At 42.4% G+C, this 24,035-nt stretch overlaps 2 protein-coding genes across 3 annotated transcripts in view; both read left to right on the plus strand.

Annotated features, from left to right (window-relative positions):
- Positions 1-422: 422 nt before the first annotated feature.
- On the plus strand, positions 423-12,776 carry tph2 (tryptophan hydroxylase 2 (tryptophan 5-monooxygenase)). Of its 2 annotated transcripts, none has more exons than XM_088339476.1 (11): positions 423-879; positions 2,794-2,910; positions 5,024-5,238; positions 6,302-6,455; positions 8,221-8,288; positions 8,356-8,552; positions 9,502-9,637; positions 9,708-9,834; positions 9,898-9,993; positions 12,102-12,235; positions 12,298-12,776. In XM_088339476.1, exons 1-11 carry the CDS (start codon positions 697-699, stop codon positions 12,470-12,472), a joined length of 1,602 nt encoding a protein of 533 aa, XP_088195602.1. In that variant the 5' UTR covers positions 423-696; the 3' UTR covers positions 12,473-12,776. The 2 variants fall into 2 exon arrangements, with proteins under 2 accessions (XP_088195602.1, XP_088195601.1); XM_088339475.1 differs by having other exon boundaries at positions 425-879; positions 5,024-5,207; positions 6,355-6,455.
- Positions 12,777-19,717: 6,941 nt separating this feature from the next.
- Positions 19,718-24,035, plus strand: part of LOC148362054 (solute carrier organic anion transporter family member 3A1-like) — a 37,848-nt gene continuing 33,530 nt past the window's right edge. The window contains exon 1 of the mRNA XM_088339479.1: positions 19,718-20,297. Within this exon, the coding sequence (XP_088195605.1) occupies positions 20,130-20,297 (168 nt within the window). The 5' untranslated portion in view covers positions 19,718-20,129. The remainder of the gene's footprint in view (positions 20,298-24,035) is intronic.

A 24,035-nucleotide genomic window follows, 5' to 3' on the forward strand; every position in this document is an offset into this window, starting at 1 on the left:
TTTTTGTCTTCCGTATTAAACTCAATTGTCACCCAACATCTACGGAGCCCTTTCTGATTTTGTAAACAGCATTGTTGAAAGAATTCATGTCAGTTTATAGCAGCCCATTAAGAGATTGTAGATCATAGATAGGTACCGCTCAAAATAGCACAAAGTATGTGCTATCAGCAAGATAGCAACGTTATTGAAGTCATCAAAGCCTACTTAAAAAAGACTTTCTTTTGATTGACACTGGATTGCTTCTTTTAAAGGTACTGGAAACATTGAAAAAATGGCCTTAAAAATGCTTGAAAGGTGCTTGAAATTGGGTTTAGGTACCCTGAATATGTAATAACATCAGGTGTTCATTCCCAATAAAGCAATGTTGTTAGCGCCGTCCGGCTATCGGCGAATCGGCTCATAAGACGGCGGTCTACGGCTGCGCTTTCATTTCCTGAGCGACAGGAAATTGGCGGCTAGCGGCAGGCGCCCCATTCCCTTATCAGCCGGGCTTTTGTACTCGGCGACGCGCCGGCTTCTTTGAAAGACGGATGAGCCACGTATCGACCTAGGCTCGCCATTGGTCCGTCGGGGCCCGGCCCCTCCCGCTTTTGCCTATATGAACCCGGCGGCCGCCGAGGTAGCGCGGCTAACGCGTCAAAGTTAGCGGCGTTCAAGCTGGATCGTTCCTGGTACGCGTACACCCGCTGGTTCCCCATGGCGTCCCCTCACGTGGGCAAAGCCGAGCCGCCTCCTTCTGCGCCGCCTCCGGCCACGCCGCCCGCCATGCAGCCCGCCATGATGATGTTCTCCAGCAAGTACTGGTCCCGACGCGGACTCTCCTTCGACTCGGCCATGTTGGACGGGCGCCCGCCTCTACGCCACACCGGGGGACAGATGGTGAGCACGACCGCGGATATCAATAGAAGACTAGATGGGTCCGCGCTCTTAGGAATTCAATATCAAAATGTAGCGTTGACCAAATTGTTTGAATGAGTTATCGGACTCCATGAACCAAACACAACCTACATTCTCCTAAGAATGCGCGCTCGTTTCTTGATGGAAAAATGAACAAGAGACCGGCATTTCCACACGGGGACAGATTTCATTTCTTAAACTATTCAGCTAAGTGAACTCCATCGAATATATATAGCCAAATTAGTGTCGCTCGAGTCTCTGTCGAGCCTCCTCTCTCGATCTTCTGCTTCCTCCTCAGCATACGTTTTTTCCGTAAGCCGGTCTGCCGGCGTCTCCCATGGGCATGCCAATGAAAGCCCTCATGTGGGGTCCACCCCCTCACCTCGATGTCTGGAGAAACTCAAAACAACACCGAGCGTTTATCAAAACAATGCCGGACGTCCTTCGTCGGAGTCCTGCTATCAAAATTCCCCGGCTAAAACATTCCAAATTTGGAACGGCGTGACCTGAAGCCCACTCAGTGAAAATCTTCATTGCACTCGATAAATGTAACTTGTATTTAATCGTATAAAATCCTTTATAGTCAAATGCATAAAATCCTTTAGCGCGCTGTAGCAGCCCACTGACAAGCGTGACTACCTGGCGGCCATATTGGTGGGGTCAAAGTCACCGTTAAGGCATTTTTTATGACTTTTTTTGTCGACACGTGCCGTTATTACAGAATATTCATTGTAGTAAATGGTCTGCGTTTATATAGTGCTTTACAATGTGCTTCACACTTACACATTCGCGCACACTGATAGCGACACGTTGGGGGAAGTAGGGGTTTGGTGTCTCGCCCCAGGACACTTCGACATTTAACTCAGAGGAGCCAGGAATTGAACGTGTGTCCTTTTGGACCCAAGACAAGCGCTCTACATCCTGTACTACTGCCAGAAAAACGGAAAGATTTTTTATTTATTTTTTTGAAATAATGTATCTACCGGGGCCATATCCCTCTAGTGGTAGGTGGCTAGAATCAAGAACACACTCTCATTCTTGACTCTTCCAAATTGTCGCAGCACATGTTTGCTGGCATTTTTGTGTATTTGCAGTTTGTTCTGTGGGTCTTCATCATAAAATATCTCAACATTGAACATACATAGTTTAATGAGCTTCCATTTAAATCGGAAGAACAGGGTAGGTTGGTGTGACTCCCTGACTGTAAGCTGTAGTTGAAATTGTGCCCTATATATACTGGATTAAACCAAGGGCAAGTTCAGTGTTGCTCTGGCTTGCGTGTACAAACATTTAAACCGTTCGGAACGCCACAGACATATGTGATTTGGTCAAGTTTTATCTCCGAGCCATATGTACTCATGGAATGAACCATATATGGCTCGCGAGCCGTAGATTGCTGACCCCTGATATACTGTATGGTCACTTGCCACTTGAAGAGTAAAAACTATAAAAACGTTCTAGAAACCATGAAAGAGAACTACAATATGATTTGTTGTACTTGCCCCACGTTGGGCGCCACTTATTTTGGAGAGTACGTCGTTGGGCGTCGCCCCAAAATATACGCAGGGACAGAAATATGGCGGGAAGGGAACGCTCTTTATTCAGCAACATTCGAGCCACGTTCGAAATTCGTCCGAGAGACGCTGGCATTTATACTGTGTTCAACAAGATCTCGTGATGTTTTTCTCGGAATCGAAAGTGTTTTTTCCGGCCTCGGCTCGCTTAGTCAACAACTTATGTTCTTGTATCAACAATTATTTCACATGAACTGGAAGACCCGACGAGCTTAGGCTGGCAGTGGGCACCAAGGTAAACGTCCTATCTAGTCTTCTCTACATATCCGTGCGCGTCCGAGTGACTTTCGATTTCTCCGCTGAGCATTTTTGGTGTGTCCAGTCCCGCCGGCCGTCCTTCAGTCCCATCAGCGAGAGCGAGGGCAAGCCGGGCCAAGCCGTGGTCTTCTCGCTGAAGAACGAGGTGGGATGTCTGGTGCGAGCGCTGCGACTCTTTCAGGTAGGGAGAAAATCCCTCTCCCATTGTCAAATCTGCCCTGCTTGAGATTCACAAGCATGAGGCGCACATGAAAATTACATGTTTTTGTCCCATCCTTCACATTTCCCACTAAATGCAAATTTTGAGTGTCTCCTCTTTGATTGCCATCATCCCCTGCTTGCGCAGAAGAGGATGCGCGACATTACACGCAATGCATTGCTAGCGGAAGTACTCATGGATGCTAAATATGCTAAAAATGTGAACACATTCATATGATTTATATTTGCTTGTATGGGGAAAATGTCTAAAGGGTGAAAATGACGCCGTCACGCTTGCTCTTTTGGCTTGTCAGTATGGTGTTGTCATATGAAGCGTCACCGCCCCCATGAGGACAGCTCTGTTTAGAAACCAGGCCTTTTTGACTTCTAAACGGCTCCTCATATCCGCTGTTTTTTTTAATGATAAACAATATGTCACAAAAGTGAGTACACCCCTCCCATTTCTGCGGAAATGTCATCACAATGTTTAATTGAAAAACACTAAGTAAACATTGCCTTGACACAATGAAAGGTAGTCTGTGTAAAGCTTAAATAGCAGTGTTCATTTATTTTTCCCACTCAAAAAATTCCAAATATGGCCATTAGTTGCTCAACCCCCGGTGACAAAAGTGAGTACACCCTTGAGTAAAAGTTCCTGAAGTTCAGTATTTTGTGTGGTCATCATGATTTTGGAGAACCACTTTAATCCTCCTGGCCATAGTTTTCACCCGATTCCCACAAATTGCTCCAGGAATGTTCCACTCCTTCATGAAAACATGAGCTGGGGGGGTATTCAAGATCATGTGCTTCTCTACCTCCCACTTCAAGATGCCCCAAAGATGTTCTATTGGATTTAGATCTGGAGACATGCTTGGCCAGACCATCCCTTTTAAGCTTACAGCCTTTAGAAAAGTCTTGGTCATCTTAAAAGTATATTTGGGGTCATTGTCAGGCTGTAACATGGCCCTGTGACCCAGTTTCTGGAGGGATGGGATCATTCTTTGCTCCAGTACGTTCTTGGGTCTGTGTTTCCCTTTAAAAAATGCAACTCCCTAACTCCAGTTGCACCCATGCAGCCCCAAACCATGACATTCCCAACACCATGTTTGGGTTTAGGCACAACACAAACATGTTTGTACTCCTCACGTAATTGCCGCCACACATGCTTCACACCATCTGACCCAAATCAATTTGTCTTGGTCTCATCAGACCACAGGATATCTTTCTGGTAAGCCATGGCCTTTGTTGACAGACTTCTTTTCATTGCGCCAAAGTGACGTTTTTTCAGTGATGTGTTGTTCAACCAATGAAATTTGGGGGATGTACTCACTTTTATGACATACTCTATTATCAATAAAAAAACAAACATATGTACCAAATTATTTCATGACAAAAGGTTGCAAAACACATGAAATACAAATTTGAATATTCACAGACCTCCCAAAAAATTGTAAAATAGAAAACTTTTTTTGATTTTCACGCTCTGTACATATTTAAAGTCGAACAACAACACCAAATCCTTGAAAATTGTATTTGAACCCATTTAGACACACATCCTCTGAAAAAACAGGCAAAATATGCACATTAAATATGTAAAACAAAAGGCAATAGATCAGCAGTTTCTAAAATTGAAAGATTAAATGCAGTCAATCAATTTCATTGAAATGGGTCAAAAATTGGCACTTTTCTGTCTTTTATACATAATTACTCTTTCTTTTTGTTTTTGTTGTAAACTCGATTAATACCCAACGCCTAAAGAGCCCTTTCTGTCTTTGCAAACAAGTGTGACGTTTTGTTGAAGCAGAACGGCAGAATTCATGTCAGTTTGGAGCAGACCATTGCCGCGAAAAGATAGTAGAACATAGATAGGAACATCTCAAAATAGCGCAAATTATGTGCTTAGCAGCAAGATAACTTTATTTTAGTCATCAAAGATCAATACTAGATTTTTTTCCTTGATAGTACTGTAAGAAGGGAAAAACTGGCCTTGAAAGTGCTTGAATCTGGCCTTGAAAAAAGCCCGACTTAGATTTTAGGGTACCCCAGTCGATCCTAGAAGCAAAAGACGTTAACCGAGGTGTCTGCGCCCTCCGCAGGAAAAGCGCGTCAACCTCAACCACATCGAGTCTCGTCCGTCCAAGCGCGTCCCCAACGAAGTGGAGATCTTCGCCGACTGCAGCTGCAGCAAGAAGGACTTCAACGAACTTCTGGAGGTCCTCAAAGATCACGTCAACATCCTGTCCTTCAACGCGCCCGCCCACCTTTGGGCCGCCCAGGCCGGTGAGGTCCCGTCGGCCGGGTTCGCCCGTCCGCGTCCGTTCCCGTCTGCGCCTTCTACTTCCGATACATTTAGAGTTTAGCAGACGCTCGAAATAAGGAGAGGAAATGAAATTGACTTTTGCAAAGACAACAGAAGACTGTACGAAACCCTGGAGATGCACACTATCCAGCTCGAGTGAACAAATGTGAAGTTGATAGATTGATAGATAGATAAATAGTTACACAGAGAGACAGACAGATGTCTAGATAGATAGATAGATAGGTACTTTATTCATCCCCGTTGCAAAATTCCCACTTCCAGCAGTATCCTTGTGTTGAAAAATGAAATAATAAAATAAAAATATAGAATACAAAAATACCCAATATAACGTTTTGCTATAGAATAGTGCTACGGAAAGTCAATAGAGTAATATGCAAATGTAGTGGTGGGGTCTAATGTGGGCTTTTACTCCCCGGGTGGAGTTAAAGAGCCTCATGGTATGAGGAAGAAATGATCTCCTCAGTCTGTGGAACAAGGAGAAAATACAATCATGATTTTGAGCTTGCAGGGAGAACAGGTGAGGCTCACGGGTTCCCACACAAACAAGTTCTTAAAAAATAGCCTCTTATTTTTTTATTGTAGTGCGATTTATGACGAAAGAAGCAAATACTCTTAACGTATTGTATTTAAGCTTAAAATGGTCTATTTTGGAGCAGCACAGTGGTGCAGTGGTTACTGCGTGTTTGGCACAGTTATGAGGTCATGAGATCAAACCTTCTCTGTGGAGTTTGCATGTTCTCCCCGTGCTTGCGTGGGTTTCCTCCTACATTCCAAAAACATGCATGTCAGGTGAATTGGCCGGTCAAAATTGTCCCTAGGTGGGAACGAGCGAGTGACTTGTCTGTCTCTGTGATTGGCTGGCAACTGGTTCAGGATGTCCCCTGCCCACTGCCCGAAGATAGCTGGGATGGGCTCCAGCACCCCTGTGACCCTACTGAGGATGAGCTGCAAAATAGATCATCCATCCATCCATCCATTCCTCGAATAATGGATGGTTTCAGAACTGGACCTTTTCCCCACCCTCTAATTTCTCATTTCCCTCGCCACGTGACCGGCCGGCCCGGTGCCCGGCGTCCGCTTTCCCTTTTTGTGTTCTCCAAAACGCAGACGAGGAAGACGTGCCGTGGTTCCCCATGAAGATCTCGGAACTGGACCAGTGCTCCCATCGGGTCTTGATGTACGGATCCGAGTTGGACGCGGACCACCCGGTACGTTGTGGCTTTTCGGCCGTTTGCCCGCCTCGTGTTTATCTAGCGCTGCTATGCTAAAAAGACTTATCTCCATTTTTGAGTCTTTTTGATTGAATCCCTAAAAGGCCTAAAGCAGAGGCGTCAAACTCCGTTTCACCGCGTCCCAAATCAGTGTAATGCAATCATATTCAATTATTTTTGCTCATGCCCCCATTTTGGCTTTGGAAAGTAAAAATCCTCTCGTGCTTAATGCACGATGTGGAGGCTGAATATAAACAAAACACTTAGCCAGTGAGAATGCTGCTGCCCCCTACTGTCGTGGGTGTGCAATTGCACCTGATTCTGGGAAAGTCAAAACTACAACAAAAAAAAGTTCCTCAAAGTCAAAGATGCCCGCTCCCCCCTCGACAGGGATCATTTATTTCTCAATCTAAATATTTGACATCGATGTAAAAACACTGCCGTGTAGAGACGCTGAGTCGTCACATGGATATGGTAGGCGACAGGCATTGTGGGAAAGCGCTCTGAACTCATTCATTATAAGATGCATTTTAAGCTCTCCTCGGCCACATTAAAGGATGTGGCGGGCCACATTTGGCCCTCGGGCCATGAGTTTGACACAGGTGGCCGAAAATGAGATATTGTATTTCTCCATTTTGATTAAGAATGATTATGAAATTTTGTTTCACTTTCTTTTGGCCCAAACTCGGCATTGTAAGTGACAAACATTGAATATGTGCGGTCATGATTGGAGTCATTTTTTTGACCGCTATGAACGCGAATACTAACATGACATTGACAACGGATTTAGTTCACGTCCTTCAAAGTCAAGAATCATCGTCAGATACTAAAGATTTGTTTCCCTCTGGGTTTTTACGGGTGCTCGAAATCTTTGAAAATGCTTGACATCTGATGTTGTGTTATCGAGGTCAGGACAATGCTTGAATTTTGGTTGAGTGCTTGAAAAGGCTTGAAATTGTTGCCATTGCCATGTTTTTTGGCAGTCTGGTGTGCAATAAATGATGAAATTTAAAAAAGTGCCATAAAATGACGCCGACATGCCTGGTCTGCTGGCTGTTCACGATGGCACCACCCCCTACTGGTCGCACCTAAGAGGACAGCTCTATTTACAACACTGGCTTTTTCGACTCCAAAAGGGCTCCTCACATTTTTGTTTTTTTTTAATGATGTATTGTCAATAATAATAAAACTTCATGCACTCAATTATTTTGTAATTAGTCATTTCATATATTCCCTGAAAACACATCAAATGTCAACTTTAATATTCACAGATCTTTAAAAAAATAAAATAGAAAAAAAATGTTAGCTTTCACACAATTAACAGATTTGAAGTCAAACAACAACACAAAATCCCTGAAAATGCAAAGCAAACAAATCAAAATGGAAAAATATGAACTCTTCAAATCCTATAACTGACAAAATGCATCAACATCTATCTAGACATAAACACACCCAAAATATTCACGAAAATAAGTAAAACAAAGAGCAAAAGAACATCAAGTCGCTTGAGAGATCGAATGCACTCTCCTTCGGAGAAGTCAGTCGACAAAACTATTGTATTGAACTCGATCGTTACCCGACGTCTATTGAGCCCTTTCCCTCTTTGCCACGTATTGAAGCTGCGCATGCACTGTTGAAGCTGAATGGCAGAAATCATGTCAGTTTATAGCAGCCCGTTGACACAAAAATATCCCGGATGAAATTGGCCGGGGACGACACGCCGGAGTTCTCGTAGGAAACGTTTCTCTCGGTGGTTCCTCAGGGCTTCAAAGACGAAGATTACCGTCAGCGGCGCAAGTATTTCGTGGAAGTGGCCATGAAGTACAAATTGTAAGCGGTCGCCGTGGCCCTTGCGGGGAGAACGGCGGCGCCCTGACCTTGCTCCGCCCCCTCGCAGCGGTCAGCCGATCCCGAGGGTGGAGTACACGTCGGAGGAGGTGCTGACGTGGGGCGTGGTCTTCAGGGAGCTCAACAAGTTGTACCCTACCCACGCCTGCAAGGAGTACCTCAAAAATTTGCCGCTACTGGAAAAGCAATGTGGTTATCGCCATGACAACATACCGCAACTGGAGGACGTGTCGCGATTCCTCAGAGGTGAGACCACGCCCACACCCGCCCACACCCTGCTCACATGTCTCTATGTATAAATAAATAACTCGAAATATATGTCATAGAAATAAATGAACGCATAAATCACGTCCTAGCTAAATATTTTGTCATCAAAATTTGTTTATTTTGTTGTGTATTTTGTCATGTATTGTTGTGTATTCTATTATTTTCTTGTCCAGTTTATTGTCATTTATTTTGTCGTGTTTTTCCGTATCATGTTTTTTTTTATTTGACACGTATTTTACCATCATTGGTCATCTCCAAAAGGCCACATTTGGAAACGCTTAGACATACCCTTAGGAAAGGGTTAGTTATGTTTAGTTTTTCTGATTGTGATCAAATTGGACATGGGTTGAGGTAAGGCTTCGAGTTTCGGAGCAGACCGTATTGCCTCGCCCCAGAAATATGCACAAAAGCACAGAGAAATTTTGATCGGAGCGGGAGAAGTTGTTTATTGATATCCGTTAGCGTTCAAAACGGCGTTCTCGTTCGTCTAAGAGACAATCAGCTTTCTTATACCCTCCGGAGCAAACACAAACCTCTCGGGATGACCTGCTTGTTTTAAGTGCATGCTTCCAGGAATTGACAATGTTTTTCTCCGAATGTTTTCGTCCTCTTTCGATCCTCCAAAATTACGTGATTTCCAAGAAAATCGGCCTGAGACCCAGCCGAATTCCGTTCAGCTTGCAAGCTGGTCCAGACCAAGGCTGGCATTTAAACAAGCCTGGAATTTCCTGTCTAAAGAAATGTGTCCTCATTATGTCGATAAGCTGCGACTTCTTTAATCCACAACACGAGCTTTTGTCCCAGCCATTTTTCAGCAAAGATGGTTTATGATCTGTTCATTTCTGTCATACTTTAGTAGCCATTTATCAGCCCTGTATACTTCTTGCCACCTTTTATGAGTCCGATCGGTTTTTCGTCTGCCTTTTAGAGCGCTCCGGTTTCACGGTGCGCCCCGTGGCGGGCTACCTGTCGCCCCGAGACTTCCTGGCCGGTCTGGCTTTCCGGGTCTTCAACTGCACGCAATACGTACGACACGGAACCGACCCGCTTTACACGCCCGAACCGTGAGCGCCTCGCCCCGCCCCCTACCTTCCCTCTGTCCCGCCCCTTTGTCCGAACCACGTCCCGTTTCAGGGACACCTGCCACGAGCTCCTGGGTCACGTCCCCCTTTTGGCCGACCCCAAGTTCGCCCAGTTCTCGCAGGAAATCGGACTGGCCTCGCTGGGCGCTTCGGACGAAGACGTGCAGAAGCTGGCCACGGTGAGTGCGGCCGAGCGGATCGAGGTCCGGGTTCGAGTCTGGAGATGGTGTTTGTGTTTCAAGTGCTACTTCTTCACGGTGGAGTTTGGACTCTGCAAGCAAGACGGTCAGTTGAGGGCCTACGGGGCCGGATTGCTGTCCTCCATCGGAGAACTCCAGGTAAGATTGGCACGATGGAACCGTTGTTTTCGTTCTTTTCGCATTATAAACTAGCGTCCTCTTCTCCTCGCTAAGATAGCGATGCTACAATCTAGCTTCTTTGCTGAAAACCTGCATGGTTTCCTTCCGCACTGAAAACAAGCGTCATCTATGTCAGAAACTCATTTTTTTGCTAAAAACTAGCACTTTTTCACCCTACAAGCTAGCATCATATTCTTTTTTTTTTATAAGCTATTAATGACGCAATTTGGCTTTTCTTTGCTAAAAACAATTGTTCTTTTCTTCCGCACTGAGACCATGTGGCATCTTTTATGAGCCCCATTTTTGCTAATGTTGGAATTGAACTATCAAAATGTAGCGTTTACCAAATTTTTCGAATGAGTTATCCGACTCCATTAACCAAACACTACCCACATTCACCCAACAATGTATGCGCGCTCGTTTCTTGAGAGAAAAATGAACAAAAAAGCCGACATTTTCAAACGGGGGCAGATTTATTTTCCCTAACAATTTAACTAAGTGTATTCCATCTTAGACGGCCAAAGTAGTTGGAGTCTCCAGGAGACCTTTTTCTGAAGTCCATTAGCATTCTCCTCTTGGTCCCCCCGCAAGATGGCGTCTCGGCTCCTCCCATGGGCGTGTCAAGGAATTGTTAGCGCCCATCGTTCTCACAATATGGTGCCTTGATGTCTGGAACATTCTGTGTTAGCACACTCACGCGTCCTGTTATCAACAGAACTAGACAAAATATAATGCATTTGGAACAGCCTGCCCTGTCATTGAACTAAAGCACAGTATTGCATTAAACTGAATAATTTGTAGTCTATCGTATAAAATCCTTTATAGTCAATCGTATAAAATCCCTCACTAATAACGAGCTAACGATGTTGCATTCTGGCTACTTCTTTTTCCAAAGCTTGCATTGTTTTCCTCTATGCTGGAAACAAGCGTCATGTTCTTCTAAGTTGTACGCTAGCTTCTCCTTTTCAAAAAAAACAAGCCTCCTTTTTTCACTTTAGCATTGTCTGCTCCTCTGTAAGCTAGCTATTCTACCATCTGGCGTCTTGCATTGTTTTGTTCTACATAGTTTATGTCCTGGTGAATAGCTTTCTATTCTCTTACACTGAAAACGAGAGAACTCTTCTGTGTCGGAAACTCGCTTCTTTTTGCATCCGTACAATCTATAGCAGGATATAGTTGCCTTATGCGTCATATAAACACACTTTGTCGTTGCCTCGTTAATTCCTCGAAAATATTGTTCGCTCTCCTTGTGATCCTGTGTGCCGCTACCGGAAAAGACCCAAACAAAAAAACAGGAAGTGATGCAAAATCTCAGAATTTTTCAACATAAAGGTCAAATGAACACAAAATATACATGTTAAACACTACTTGGTCAACCCACACGGGGATGAATAAAGTATCTATCTATCTACAGTATCTATCTATCTAGACATCTATCTATCAAGACATCTATCTAGACATATCTAGCTCTCGATCTAGAAATCTACCTAGACATCTATATCTATCCATCTAGACATCTATCTATCTAGACATCTATCTATCTAGACATCTATATCTATCTAGACATCTATATCAATCTATCTAGACATCTATCTATCGGTCTATCCTTTTCCAGCATTTTAAACACAGTTGTCGTAAGGACAACACAACTCTTAAAACAGGTTTCTAAACTTTCATGTTGATCATTTCTGGCAAAAATGACCATTGTCTTATCTTGCCTTAAAAACGAACGTCATCTTTCTGTACCCTGAAAACAAGTTTCTGAGCAACTCATGCTAGCAAACCTTGGAGGTTCTAACCACTTGGCATCAGAGTCGCCGACTAAAAACTCTAAGGAGCAACTCCATGTCCAAAAGGTCTGAGTTGCTTACCTTAGCGCCCCTAGTGGCCAATCGAAGGCTAAAACTAGCAACGCCTGCTTCTCCGTAAGCCGGCTACACGGCAGTTTAGCTTCTTCTTTGTCTAAACCTCAAACGGACACGATCTTCTTTTGTCTCGGAAGACAGAATCATTTTCTCGCTCTGAGAACACCAGGTAAGGCTCACCTGAGACGGGCGCGGCCTAAGTCACGTTTTTATTTTCGCTAGCACGCCTTGTCGGGGCAGGCCCGCGTCAAGCCCTTCGAACCCAAGAGCACCTGCCTGCAAGAATGCCTCATCACCACCTTCCAGGAGGTCTACTTTGTCTCCGACAGCTTCGACGAAGCCAAGCAGAAGATGCGGTAAACGCCTCGGCGTGGCCCGCAGCGCCCCCCTCTGGCTAAAGCCGCCGATTGTTTTTCAGAGAGTTCGCCAAGAGCGTCAAGCGTCCCTTTTCCGTCTACTACAACCCCTACACTCAAAGCGTGGACCTCCTGAAGGACACCCAAAGCATCGAGGACGTGGTCCAGGACCTCCGAGGAGACCTGACCACCGTCTGCGACGCGCTGGGCAAGATGAACACTTACATGGGCATATGAGCGCCATCTACTGGTGGGCGGCAAAACGTCCGTCCCAATGAGCTACCGGGAATCGATGTTCATGATATAGGCTAAGGGTCTCCAGCTCGTGGCCCCAGGGGTCATAGTTGGAGGCCCCCGCCTTCGTATGAAAGTTAAAGGGACAGTGCGGATTTTTTTGCCACCATACGTCAGTGTATTCTGTCGTGCCACCGAAAACGAGTGCTAAAAGCACCACAGAAAAAAACAAAATACGGCGACTCAAAGTGACCAAAACGCACCTTACTACTTTTGAAAAGAAAAGTGAAAAAGACCCGAAAAAAAGTAGTTTTTTTGTCTTTGTCTTTTTTATTTAATTCCTTTTTTCTCTTTGATCCATTCTTTTTTTTTTCTTTCTTTACCCCTACTTTTCTTTTTATTCCCATTTCCCTTGTTTTCTCCCTTTTCTAATTTCTCCTTCCCTATTTCTTGTTTCTTTTAAAAAAATGTTTCCCTTTTGCCTTTCTTTAAGAAAGGCTGGGTAAAAATTGGCACTTTCAATCTCTGTATTTTGTAGTCTTCCTTGGAGTCATTCTTGGTTGCAAGACACATGACAGCGACATCTGACGGAGAGATCTAAAACACTGTCCCTTTAAGAAGAGCGGAATGTTTTTATCAGGGCATCCAGATCCAGTTTTCAATTGAGTTCATACCCCTATATAGACCCTCTAGTTTTTGTAAACATTGTGACGTATTAAGTGGGCGGGGCTTTTTCTTGTAAAGTGACCAATAACATACCCTCAAAATAAATCTCAAAATAAAACAAAGTTATCAAATGAAGTGTGTTTGACAAGGTTTGGATTCAATCTGAAAACGAACGGCGAGTTACAAGAATGAGGTTTTGTTAAGAAGTGAACGTTCTTTATTCCCTTCTGCTGCAATAGCCACGTTTCCCCGATAGGTGACGCACGTGAAAAATTTGAGCGTTGTTTGAAGCGACACGATTTGCGACCGCAACTAGGCGCATGCTCAGTCCTAATCCCGGAAACTAGCATAAAGTTTCTCTTTTTACTTTCCATTTGGCTTTTAAGTTCTGAAGAGCGGACCAAAGGAAACCAGAGATGTCCTAGAAAAGATTTGAGAATGAAGGTATTAGGCTCCTAGCTTCAAATAAGTCTGTTTCTCAACCGTTTTCAATTAGCCACAGAACACGTTTTCCCTTTAAAGGGACAGTGTGTAATATTCCGTGTTGAGCACGTTACTATGAAAAAGTAGTTCGTTATAGTCACCAATAAAGAGTTAGTAACTGAGTTACTAAAGGTAATCAGGAAAGGTAACTGTTTCCTCTACACTGAAAATACGTTGTTTTATGTCAAAGAATGTAACATATTCTGATCAATATTCGAGTCAGTTGAAGAGCAGACAGATAGTTGTGTTATTTATTGCTCCATCCATTTCATGAAATAGAAATTGGCAATTGGTAAAAAATTAATAAAGTGAGTTCAATAACTTAAATCTAACTCTCACAACCTGAGACAACTGGTCAAGTAGTTATAGCCTACTGTACCTCAAGTATTTTGTTCACGGCAAAAGTCTACTGTTCAACAATATCAAGTGAGATTAGCTCTATAGAATAAATCTCAATCTCTAGTCAAACAACTGCTCAAGTAGACATATGCTACTGTACTTCGAGTACTTTCACGCAACAAAAGTAAACAGTTCAACAACAGAAAGTGCGTTTAACACTGCAGTGCAAAATCAATCAATTCAATTCTCACAACCTGAGACATCAGCCAAGTAGAAATAAGCAACTGCACTTCAAAAAAAAAATCAACAAAAGCCAACAGTTAAACAGTAACTATGTCAAGGGGTCACATGCTAGAAAAAAAACAGGGGTCGGACTAGTAGGTTTAAGAGAAAGAGAAAAAAGGAGAGGGAGAGAAGGAAAGAGAGAGAACAAGGGAGCCAAGTAAAAGAGAGAGAGAGAAGGTAAGAGAGACAGAAAAATATAGAAAGGGAGAAAGAGAGATACAATAGAGAAAGAAATAGATCAAGGGAGAAAGAAAGTGAGGGATCAAAAGAATGAGAGAAGAGAAAAAGAGTGAGTTAGAAATCGGGAGAAGGTGAAAAAAAAGAAGGAAAGAGGGAAAGAAAGAGAGAAAGAAAAGGAGGAAAGTTAGAGAGGGTGATAAAGAAAGACAGAGAGGGAAAGAGAGAAATATAGAGTGAAGGGAGAGAGGGAGAGGGTAAGAGAGAAAAAAAAGAGAGAGGGAAAGAAATACTGTTTCTTTGAAGAGGTGTGGCTGGTTTGGGTGCCATCAAGTGGACATGTTTAACAATACAGCTCATTTGTCTCTTGCCCTTCTCTCAGTGTTGTGTTGCTGGCCTGATCTGGGCCGCGGGCCACCCAATTGACACCTTTGCTCTACGTGATACGTGCTTAATTACATAAGAACTACATTGCCCAGAATGCCACATTGTTACTGAGCATGCACCGTGCGTCCCCAAATGAAGCAGTTGTATGTTCTGGTTTACCTTAATTCACTTTTTTTCCAGTAGGAGGCGCTGAGTATTACACAATGTCCTTTCAAGGAAGCCTTCTGGTCAAAGAGGTGGTGGCCGGGACGAGAGGAGTCCTCAATAACGTTGTGAGCGATGTCCTCGGGACTGGGCAGAGGACCGCCTATGATTTTCTGATGACTCGCTGGCAATCAGCAATATAAGTGATGCAAAATGTCATTGAAATTTGTTCATGAGCCATCCAAAGAAATATGTTAATGTTATAGGTTGAAAATTTTTCAAAAATCGAACTCCATTTAAATTCATAAAATTAGCATTGTCTTCTGCTAAGTAAGCTAGCTTAGAGAACAATTAGCCTTGCTAGCCACCCAAAATGTCCGTTTACAGTCTGAAAAATGTCCCTTGAATTCCCTTTCGGTGCGCGGGAAAGCACAACATTCCTCGTGGCGGTTTTTTTTCTACGAATGCCTCTAGCCAAGAAATAGCCGGCGCATATTTTCAGCACTTTTTCTTTTCGGTTCTCATCCTGCAATTGTCAAGTTTGGAGTGCGAAAGTTTCCTTCCTGCCAGGGGAAACGACTCTTGCGGAGGCCCAAGGACGCCTTTACCCGCTCCAAATGCTTTTCTTACCGTTTGGCTTTTAGCTTGAGTACCTGTTCTGTCCTCTCTTAATGCTCGCTAGCTGCGACGAGCACAACGTTAGCAACTCGCTTTGCTTAAGCGGCTGACGTCAGTAGCTGTCACGGTTGCCATGGCGCCCAATTGGCCCCGCCCGTTTGGCGCCAGCTGCAGCTGGTTGACAGATTGGTTTCCCCACTATTTAAACCCCGTCCTGTCAATCCCCGGGTTGTCGGTCCGTCTGCGAATCTCTGTTTTTCAAGGCAAGTCCTTTTTCGACCCTGACTTAGGCCTGTCCCGTTTTTTGGCTCCTGTTTGTCTGCCGCTACGACCCGTTTTGATCCTGGCCACGTCTGCTCTCCCGTCCCGTATAACAATCCGTTTTTGATCTTGACCATGTCTGCTCTTCCGTCCTGGCTCACGACTCGTTTCCGACCCCGACCACATCTTGGTCTCCCAGTCCCGGCTAATGACCCGTTTTTTTCCATACCTGACACCGCCATCGCTCATTGCGGAAGTTCAACTTCCGCGGTCAGAGCGACCTGCTTCCCGTGTCCAGCAATCCCCGGATCGTGGGCGCAACCTTTTCCTTTTCTTCTTATTAAACTTGTGAGAAACGTTACGCGAGTGGGTCCTGTTTCCGTTCTGGTCCTGACAGTAGCTGTATTAGCGTTTGCCATTAGCGTTAAGATCTTGCATTAGCCATTAGCGTTGCTCAATTAAAAGTTTGGAAATTTGAAAATAAATAAAATGTCTTAGGGGCCAGAGAAAAAATTGAGTCATATATATATATATATATATATAAATATACATATATATATATATATATATATATATATGTATATATATACACACACACACACATTTTACTTTATTTGACGCTCTTTCAAAAGTCATGATTAATTTGTAATCATAATTTTAAACAAGCAATTTTAGGTTTAGAACTTTGGGGGGTGCTAAGCACCTAGAACAGGGGTGTAAAAACTATGGCCCGCGGGCCACACGCGGCCAGTCAGGGTTTTTCATCCGGCCCGCCAAATGCAAATCGTCAAAATCTAATGACAATACATATATTAGATATTTTTTGGGTGCAAACTTTGTCCCCGTTGTCCCTTGGTGTGTCTTCAACCAAAATACAAGCACAGAAATACGACAAAAATAGTACTCAATGACTGCAAAACGAAATATCAAATGTAGTACTTAAAAACAGGGACCCAATATATGATTTTTTCTTCATTCTAAAAAGAAAATACTATAGAAATGCTACAGAAATATTACAACAGAAATACTCCAAAAACGACAACTAAATATGAAAAAAATTACAAAGATGTAAAGTATAGAAATACTTCTAGAGAAATACTATATTGCAAAAATACTGCTATAAAAATGTTACTCCAGAAATACAACTACAATAATATTAATAAATACCCCAAAAATACTACGAAGATACTAGTAATGAAAAACTTAAAACATAATTCAACAGAAATAAGAACAAAAAGCACTAAAGTAATACTATAATAGAAAATTCCCGCTCCATCAATATTACGACAGAAATACTACAAAAATACAACTATAGTAAAACTACAAAATAGCAGAAATTCAACAAAAATACTCCCAAAGAAAGAATCACAGTGTCAGGACCAGAACGGAGACAGGACCCACTTGCGTTGTGTTTCTCACAAGTTTTATTGGAAGAAAGAGAAAGGGTTGCACCCACGATCCCGAGTTCGCTGGACGCGGGAAGCAGGTCGCTCTGAACGCGGAAGTGGGACTTCCGTGGCGAGCAATGGGGGAACGGAAAAACGGGTCAGTAGCCGGGACAGGAGAGCAAAAACGTGGTCGGGGTCGTAAGCGAGTCGTAAGCCAGGAGAGTAGATGTGGTCAGGATCAAAAGACAGGTCGAAGCCGGGGAACAAACGGGAGCAAAAAAACGGGGGAGTCAGGGTGGAAAAAAGGCTTGCCTAGAATAAACTGAGGTTCGCAGACGGTCTGACAACCGGTGACAGAAAGGAGTGGGTTTGAATAGTGACAGGGAGCCAATCAGAGTCCGAGGCAGTTGGCGCCAAAGGAGCGGGCACAGGCGCTTCACATCAGTAATCATGACACACAGTAATACTACAAAACTAAATATCGTGTTAGGAGTCAAATGGACTGAACCATTCGAAGGCAATGGAGTATTTCTGACGCTGCGTTGTTCTTGTTGAAAAATATTTAATGTTTTTCATCCTTTTTTAGCCTATCCTTTATGAATGCTACTCCCATGATTCCTAAAAACAAATTGGAAAATAACAGGAGAATTTTCTTTTCTTTTTTGTGTAAAATGTACATGTACTTCAATCAATGTACAACAATCCCTCGTTGTACCAAAGTGCTTTTACGGTACTAATGGATACAAAAAAAAAAGCTAAATCAATCCAATCAAATCAAGTAATGCGTGTGTGGAAAGGAGAAGAGACGAATAACATTTGAAAAGGAGGAAGTTTGACTTGACTTCTTCTGAAAGTGAGAACTTTCGGCTTCATTTCCCGGAAACCGTCTGATATTCTAACTTTCATTTTCACGGTTTCAGAAAGCAAAACTCTCCTTTGACGCGTCATTTTTAACAGAATCGTCTCGGACGCAGAGTTGAATCCGATTCCTTTTGACATATGCAGCAGGTTTTGATATATTTGTCATTTTTGGGATGCGATCGAAATTGTAACCCAGAAAGAAATAGCGCCACCTTTTGACCCGGAGTGGCATCGTTGGATAAAAATGTTTCATTTTAGAGCCCAAAAATTGAATTTCCTTTTAGTGTCTTTGCAGGCAATTTATTCCCAGTATTGGTTTGATTTTTTAAAAGAAAAAAATTACGACTATACCATATTTTCATAATTCTTGTGCTTATAAGTTGTAGCTTATAAATTCACACCTGAAACGTGTGAATTTCAATTTTTGTCTGAATGTATTTCACTGGTTAAATAAGCGCTGTATGGATGGGGTTTTTTTTTTTTTTACCATTTTTGTTTTCCTTTCTTTTCATCTTTTATACAGTTTTTTTTTTAGATAAACCTTTAAAAAAATAATATTAATACATTAACACACATACATCACACATAAATCTACTTTTTAGCTGAACTTCCTTTTATTTCATAAAACGAGTTCATAAGAACACGTCATTAAGGATATTTGTTAGCTTGGAGAGGGATGGGCGCCGCCAGGCTGTACTCGCCTAAGACACACCACCATCGTGTCCCTTGTGGTTCATGGCTCCATGAACCATAATCCATAAGCAGGGTTGGGTAAAGTTACTTGAACAGGATTACTTTCAATTACTTTTGGATGACCCCAATACCAAATGTGCTCATAAAAGACAAAAGAAACTAAATAGGAATGAAATGACTAAATTTTGTGCAGGCTTGGGGAGTAACGGAATACATGGAATGGCAAAAATGATGTTGGCAAGCTGTTTGGATTGATTTTCATTTTGTTTCCGTCGCATTTGATGTTCGTTTTGCCGGAGATCAAAGCCAGGAGAGAAAGCTTACCACGTGTTGTGAGTCATCATTTGATTCCTATTGAGTTTCTTTTGTCTTTTATGAGCATATTGGGTATTGGAGTCATCCAAAAGTCATTGAAAGTAATCCAGTTCAAGTAACCCTACCCAACCGTGCGTATACGATGGAGTATTTCAGTGACTAGTCCCTAGAACTCATTACATTTTGTCGTAGTCCCATTGCACCGCTTTTCTTGTAAACAGCACTGAATGTATGTATTCATGTATGTGTGTAGACTTAAGAAATAAAAAACATGTTTGAAATCACTCATTCTATCTAACTTGCCCGTTTTCTAATTTCTACAGAAGGGGTAGCCAAACTAAGGTCCACGGGCCACATGCAGCCCGTTAGGCTGATGGATCAAGCCCGCAAAATGTAAAAGGTGAAGATGACAATTTAAAAAAAAAAAAAAAAACTACTAGTTAAAAAAAACTTCGAAGTAACATGGCCAACCAACCCACATTTTGCAATGTTTTAAATTGAAAAAAAAAAGTCCAAAAGTTTCCTCACGTTGACGTAATTCGTCGTCAGAACGCGTCACGTGATTCACACAGCCAATCACCGTGACGTTCCTCGACGTCGCACCAAAATTCTCCTTGATGAGAAAGACGACGGCGTGCACGCGCGCGCGCGCCACAGACCAAAGACTCTCCAAGTGACTCAAAGTTTTCCACTCTCAAAAGAGAAAAGTGGCTCTCCGTTTGGACCTTCGGGAGCAGAAAGAGAACCACCGCCGAGCCTCGCATTCCGTCCCGCGTGCGAATTCTCCGAGTGGGCGGAGAGTCGCCCGCCCGCCGCCGCCGCCGCCGCCGCCGCCACCCAGTCCCGAACAAGAGTTGAGAAGGCGAACGGAACCGAAGAGAACCGCCGACTTCCACGTCCTTATGCCGTTTTCGTGGACTAGGAAGACGACGGCGGAGATGTTGAAGAGAAGCCGCGTCGCGGAGTTCGGAACCGGCCTCCTCTAAAACCCGGAACCGCAGTCTTCCGTTTTTTGGACTCCATGTAAAGGTTTCGGGGAAGCGATGCAGGTGAAGAAGCCCCGGCAGTCGAACCGGGCCGCCGGGGACGACATGCTAGAAGAGTCGGAACCTCCCAAGAAGTCGTCGTCGTCGTGCTTCTTCAATATTAAAATTTTCCTGGTTTGCGAATGCGCTCTCATGTTGGCCCAAGGGACCGTCGGCGCTTACCTGGTGAGTTCTTTATTCAATCTCCTCTTTTGGGCTCCCAAGTCTCGCCCGGTGAACGGGCAACGGCTTTTACTCTTGGGGAACGGCAAAACTTTCTCTTGGTTCCGAAAGAAAGAAGTAAAACATCTCCGCTCGTTGAAAAGATGCCAAGGTTTAGTCCAAAAGACGACTTTTTGAAGGCTTCGTTTGGACCACAGTAGACGAGTTTAACACAACAAAAACAACGACCTTTTTAGTTCTACATTTCGTCCAATAAGAGCAACTTTTAGTTATTATTTGGACTTTTAAAACGGACCAAACCAGATTAAGTCCAAAATATGTCTTCAGATTGAATAAACGTCTTCAAAAGATCGCTTTAGGGGGTTTCATTGGGACCACATTGGACCAGGTAAACACAACAACAACGACTTTTTTAGTTCTATATTTTGTCCAATAAGATTTGCTTCAAAACAGACCAATTTTTATTTTGTTTTGGACTTCTAAAACAGACCAAACCAGATTTAGTCCCAAATATGTCTTCAGGTTGAATCAACTTCTAGAAAAGATCGCTTTCGGGGGCTTCATTGGGACCACGTTGGACTAGGTAAACAACAACAACGAATTTTTAGTTCTACATTTCGTCCAATAAGAATTCCTTCTGAACAAACCTATTTTTATTTCGTTTTGGACTTCTAAAATGGAACTGTAAGAGCCAAGGAGAGTCATTCTGAAAATAAGAAAAAGGTGCAGGGAAAATAACAAAAATAAGATGGATATTTTGAAGGAGATAAGATCTTGTAAAAAAAAATGCTAAAACTCTTTAATATAAAAAGTGCATTTTACACCAACATACATCTGCAATCTCAAACATTGTGAAAAAAGCAAAGAAAATCGATATTAATTTAGCGGCTGAGGTACAACAAAATATTTTATTTTTGTTTTTAAAAACGGTTAAGAAGAAAGTGTATTTACCTTTAATGATACAGTTTTTATACAAGAAAAATGTAAATGTTTACATTTTAAATGGGTAAGTGTGAAGCACATTGTGAAGCGCTTTGGGAAGTCATTGACTTGAAAAGCGCTATAGAAATGCAGACCATTTACCAAACCAGATTTAGTCCAAAATATGTCTTCAGGTTGAATAAACTTCTTGAAAAGATCGCTTTAGAGGGTTTCATTGGGACCACGTTGGACCAGGTAAACACAACAACGACGACTATTTTAACTCGACATTTCGTCCAATATTATTTGGGTCAAAACAAACCAATTTCTTTGGAAACTTAATATGGAACAGACCAGATTTAGTCCAAATATGTCTTTTTCAGGTTGAAAAGGTCTTCTAGAAAAAGCTTTTTGGGGAGAAAATTTGCACCACAGTAGACGAGTTTAACACAACGACGACTATTTTAGTTCTAAAATGTTTACAATATGAATGGGGGAGCGAATGTTGAAGAGGATCTACAGAACAGAAGTCAATGGAAGGAGACCAAGAGGAAGGCCGTGATTGATGTGGATGGATGGTGTTATGAGTGCACTGCAGGAAAGAGGTCTAAATCTAGTGGAAGCTAGAGCTCTTGTTGGTGATAAAAATGATCGTGAAAGGATAGTTGGATGTTTAAACGTCTTCTAAGGGATGGGCAGGGCACCTGTATGATGCAGCAGGGGTAAACCAGTGAAAGCTACATATGACCAAGGTAGATAGATAATCAAACCAATTTCAGATGTCTAGTTATGGAAGTCTTAAATGGACTGGATCAGATTTGACTCCAAAAGATTTGGTTGAAATGTTGGATTAAATAAGTATGTTTCAAGACGAGGTAAACACATCAACAACTACTTTGCTTGTACATTTGGTCCACTTTTAATGGTTTGAAAACTTTTCGTATCGTGGAACAGGCTGGATTTAGTCCAAAAGAAGTCTTGATTTGGTTCAAAAGTAACGTTGAAAAAACATCTTATTCAAGACGTTGAAAGGACCACATTTGGGGGGCGAAATTTGGACCACATAGACAAGGTAAAAAGAACAAGGACGATTCTTTCAGTCCTGCATTTGAATTGGGTCAAAACGAACCCGTTTCAGACGTTTAGTTATGGATATCTGATATTAGTTGTAAAGATGTCTCAGGTGGAAAAAAGCTGCATGAACTAAATTTCGACCACATGGGATCAGGTAAACACAACGACTATTTTAGTTTTACATTTCGTCCAATTTTAAGTGGGTAAAAACAAACTTTTTCCAGACGTCTCAAATGCTCGGAACAGATTCATTGCGATAGTTGTCTTGATTTCGTTTAAAAATGATTGAAGTTATTGAAAAAAGAACGTTTTTTTCTGTTTCGTATTTTTTGATTGTTTTCCGGAAAACATGTATTCCTATTTCTCAAAATGTTTTTTTTAAGATACTCTGAATATTGTGTTACAGATGTACTCGGATATTTATTTTAAGAGTACGCAGTATTTTTTTTTCTGTAGTCATTCAAAGACTTCGTGTTAATTCGACCTTCCCAGTGGTTAAAAAGATACCTCATTAGAAAAATGGCTTTCGATAATAAGCTAAAGTACATCACCTATCATAATACAAAATACACGCACGTTGGGAAATAATTTATTTTACACTCCATGAGCCTTACCCAAAGGGAGCTGACATATTTCTCCGCCATCTTGCTAATACAGGTTCACAAAAATCTCCAAAAAAGGCTGGGCAAATAAATTCCAAGTTGGTCACTTTGATTCTCCGTCGTTTGTTTTCTTCATCATGACAAAATACGGTGACAATAATACAGGTTTGTCTTTTCCAGTTTCCAGCATTTTGTTCTACAACTTTCTCACAAATGTCTTTCGAGGACAACTCCTATTTTCACTGGATACATATTTGAGAAAACGCAAAGTGGATGCTCCCTTCCACTAAGATTCGGTCGTACCAAACTCGCTCTGCAGCTTCGGGCGGTTAGCGCACCCTTTTAGCATTATTCTACGACGGCTTGTTTTTCTTTGCTTAGCTCGCTTCCAACGAAGACACAAAAATGTCCTATGCAGTTCTTCCTTTGAAAATGACATACCCAAATCTTTTCGACCGGATTTAAATATTTCGTTGATGAGTACGAGCTTTTGTATATTGTTAACGACCGTGCTAAGCTCAGGAAGTTAGCCGCACGTATTTCAGATTTAGAATAGTTATCTTTTATGGGTTGTGATGTAACCCAATAACCCCAATAGGTCCAGACTAGCCTAAGCAGAGAAGGGAAAACTATGAAAAAATAATTCCAAATTCAACCCTTTAGTTTTGTCCCCGGTGTCCTTTTGTAGCTCCCTCCGCCATAAATCGAGTCAGCTGGAAAAACCACCAAAAAAAACAAACAAGAGCTAGAAAATTTGCTACCGAAAAATAGTTCATTTTTCGCCATACTTGTCCCCAGTGTCTCTTTGTGGCCTCCCCCAACTCAAAAGGTTTGCCCACTTCTGAGTTTAAGTCATAAACGAGGTGCGCTCGTGGATTGACCAATAGGTGAAAAGCTCAGTCGATTGGACCCGCCCCCTCATTTGAATAACATATAATTTCGACTAAATATACAACAAAATACTCAACGAGTACACGACGTAACAAAGGACAAAATACTCGACAAACACACGGAAAAATACGCAACGGTATACGTAACACGAATGACAAAATACACCACCACAAAAATCAATAATAAAATACCTGTCAAAATAAAATGCACATCAAAATATGTCACAAAATAAATACTCAAACAAATGCATGAC

This window comes from Urocampus carinirostris, chromosome 7 (genome assembly GCF_059441175.1).
Source record: "Urocampus carinirostris isolate Australia breed hairy pipefish chromosome 7, RoL_Ucar_1.0, whole genome shotgun sequence".
NCBI lineage: Eukaryota > Metazoa > Chordata > Actinopteri > Syngnathiformes > Syngnathidae > Urocampus > Urocampus carinirostris.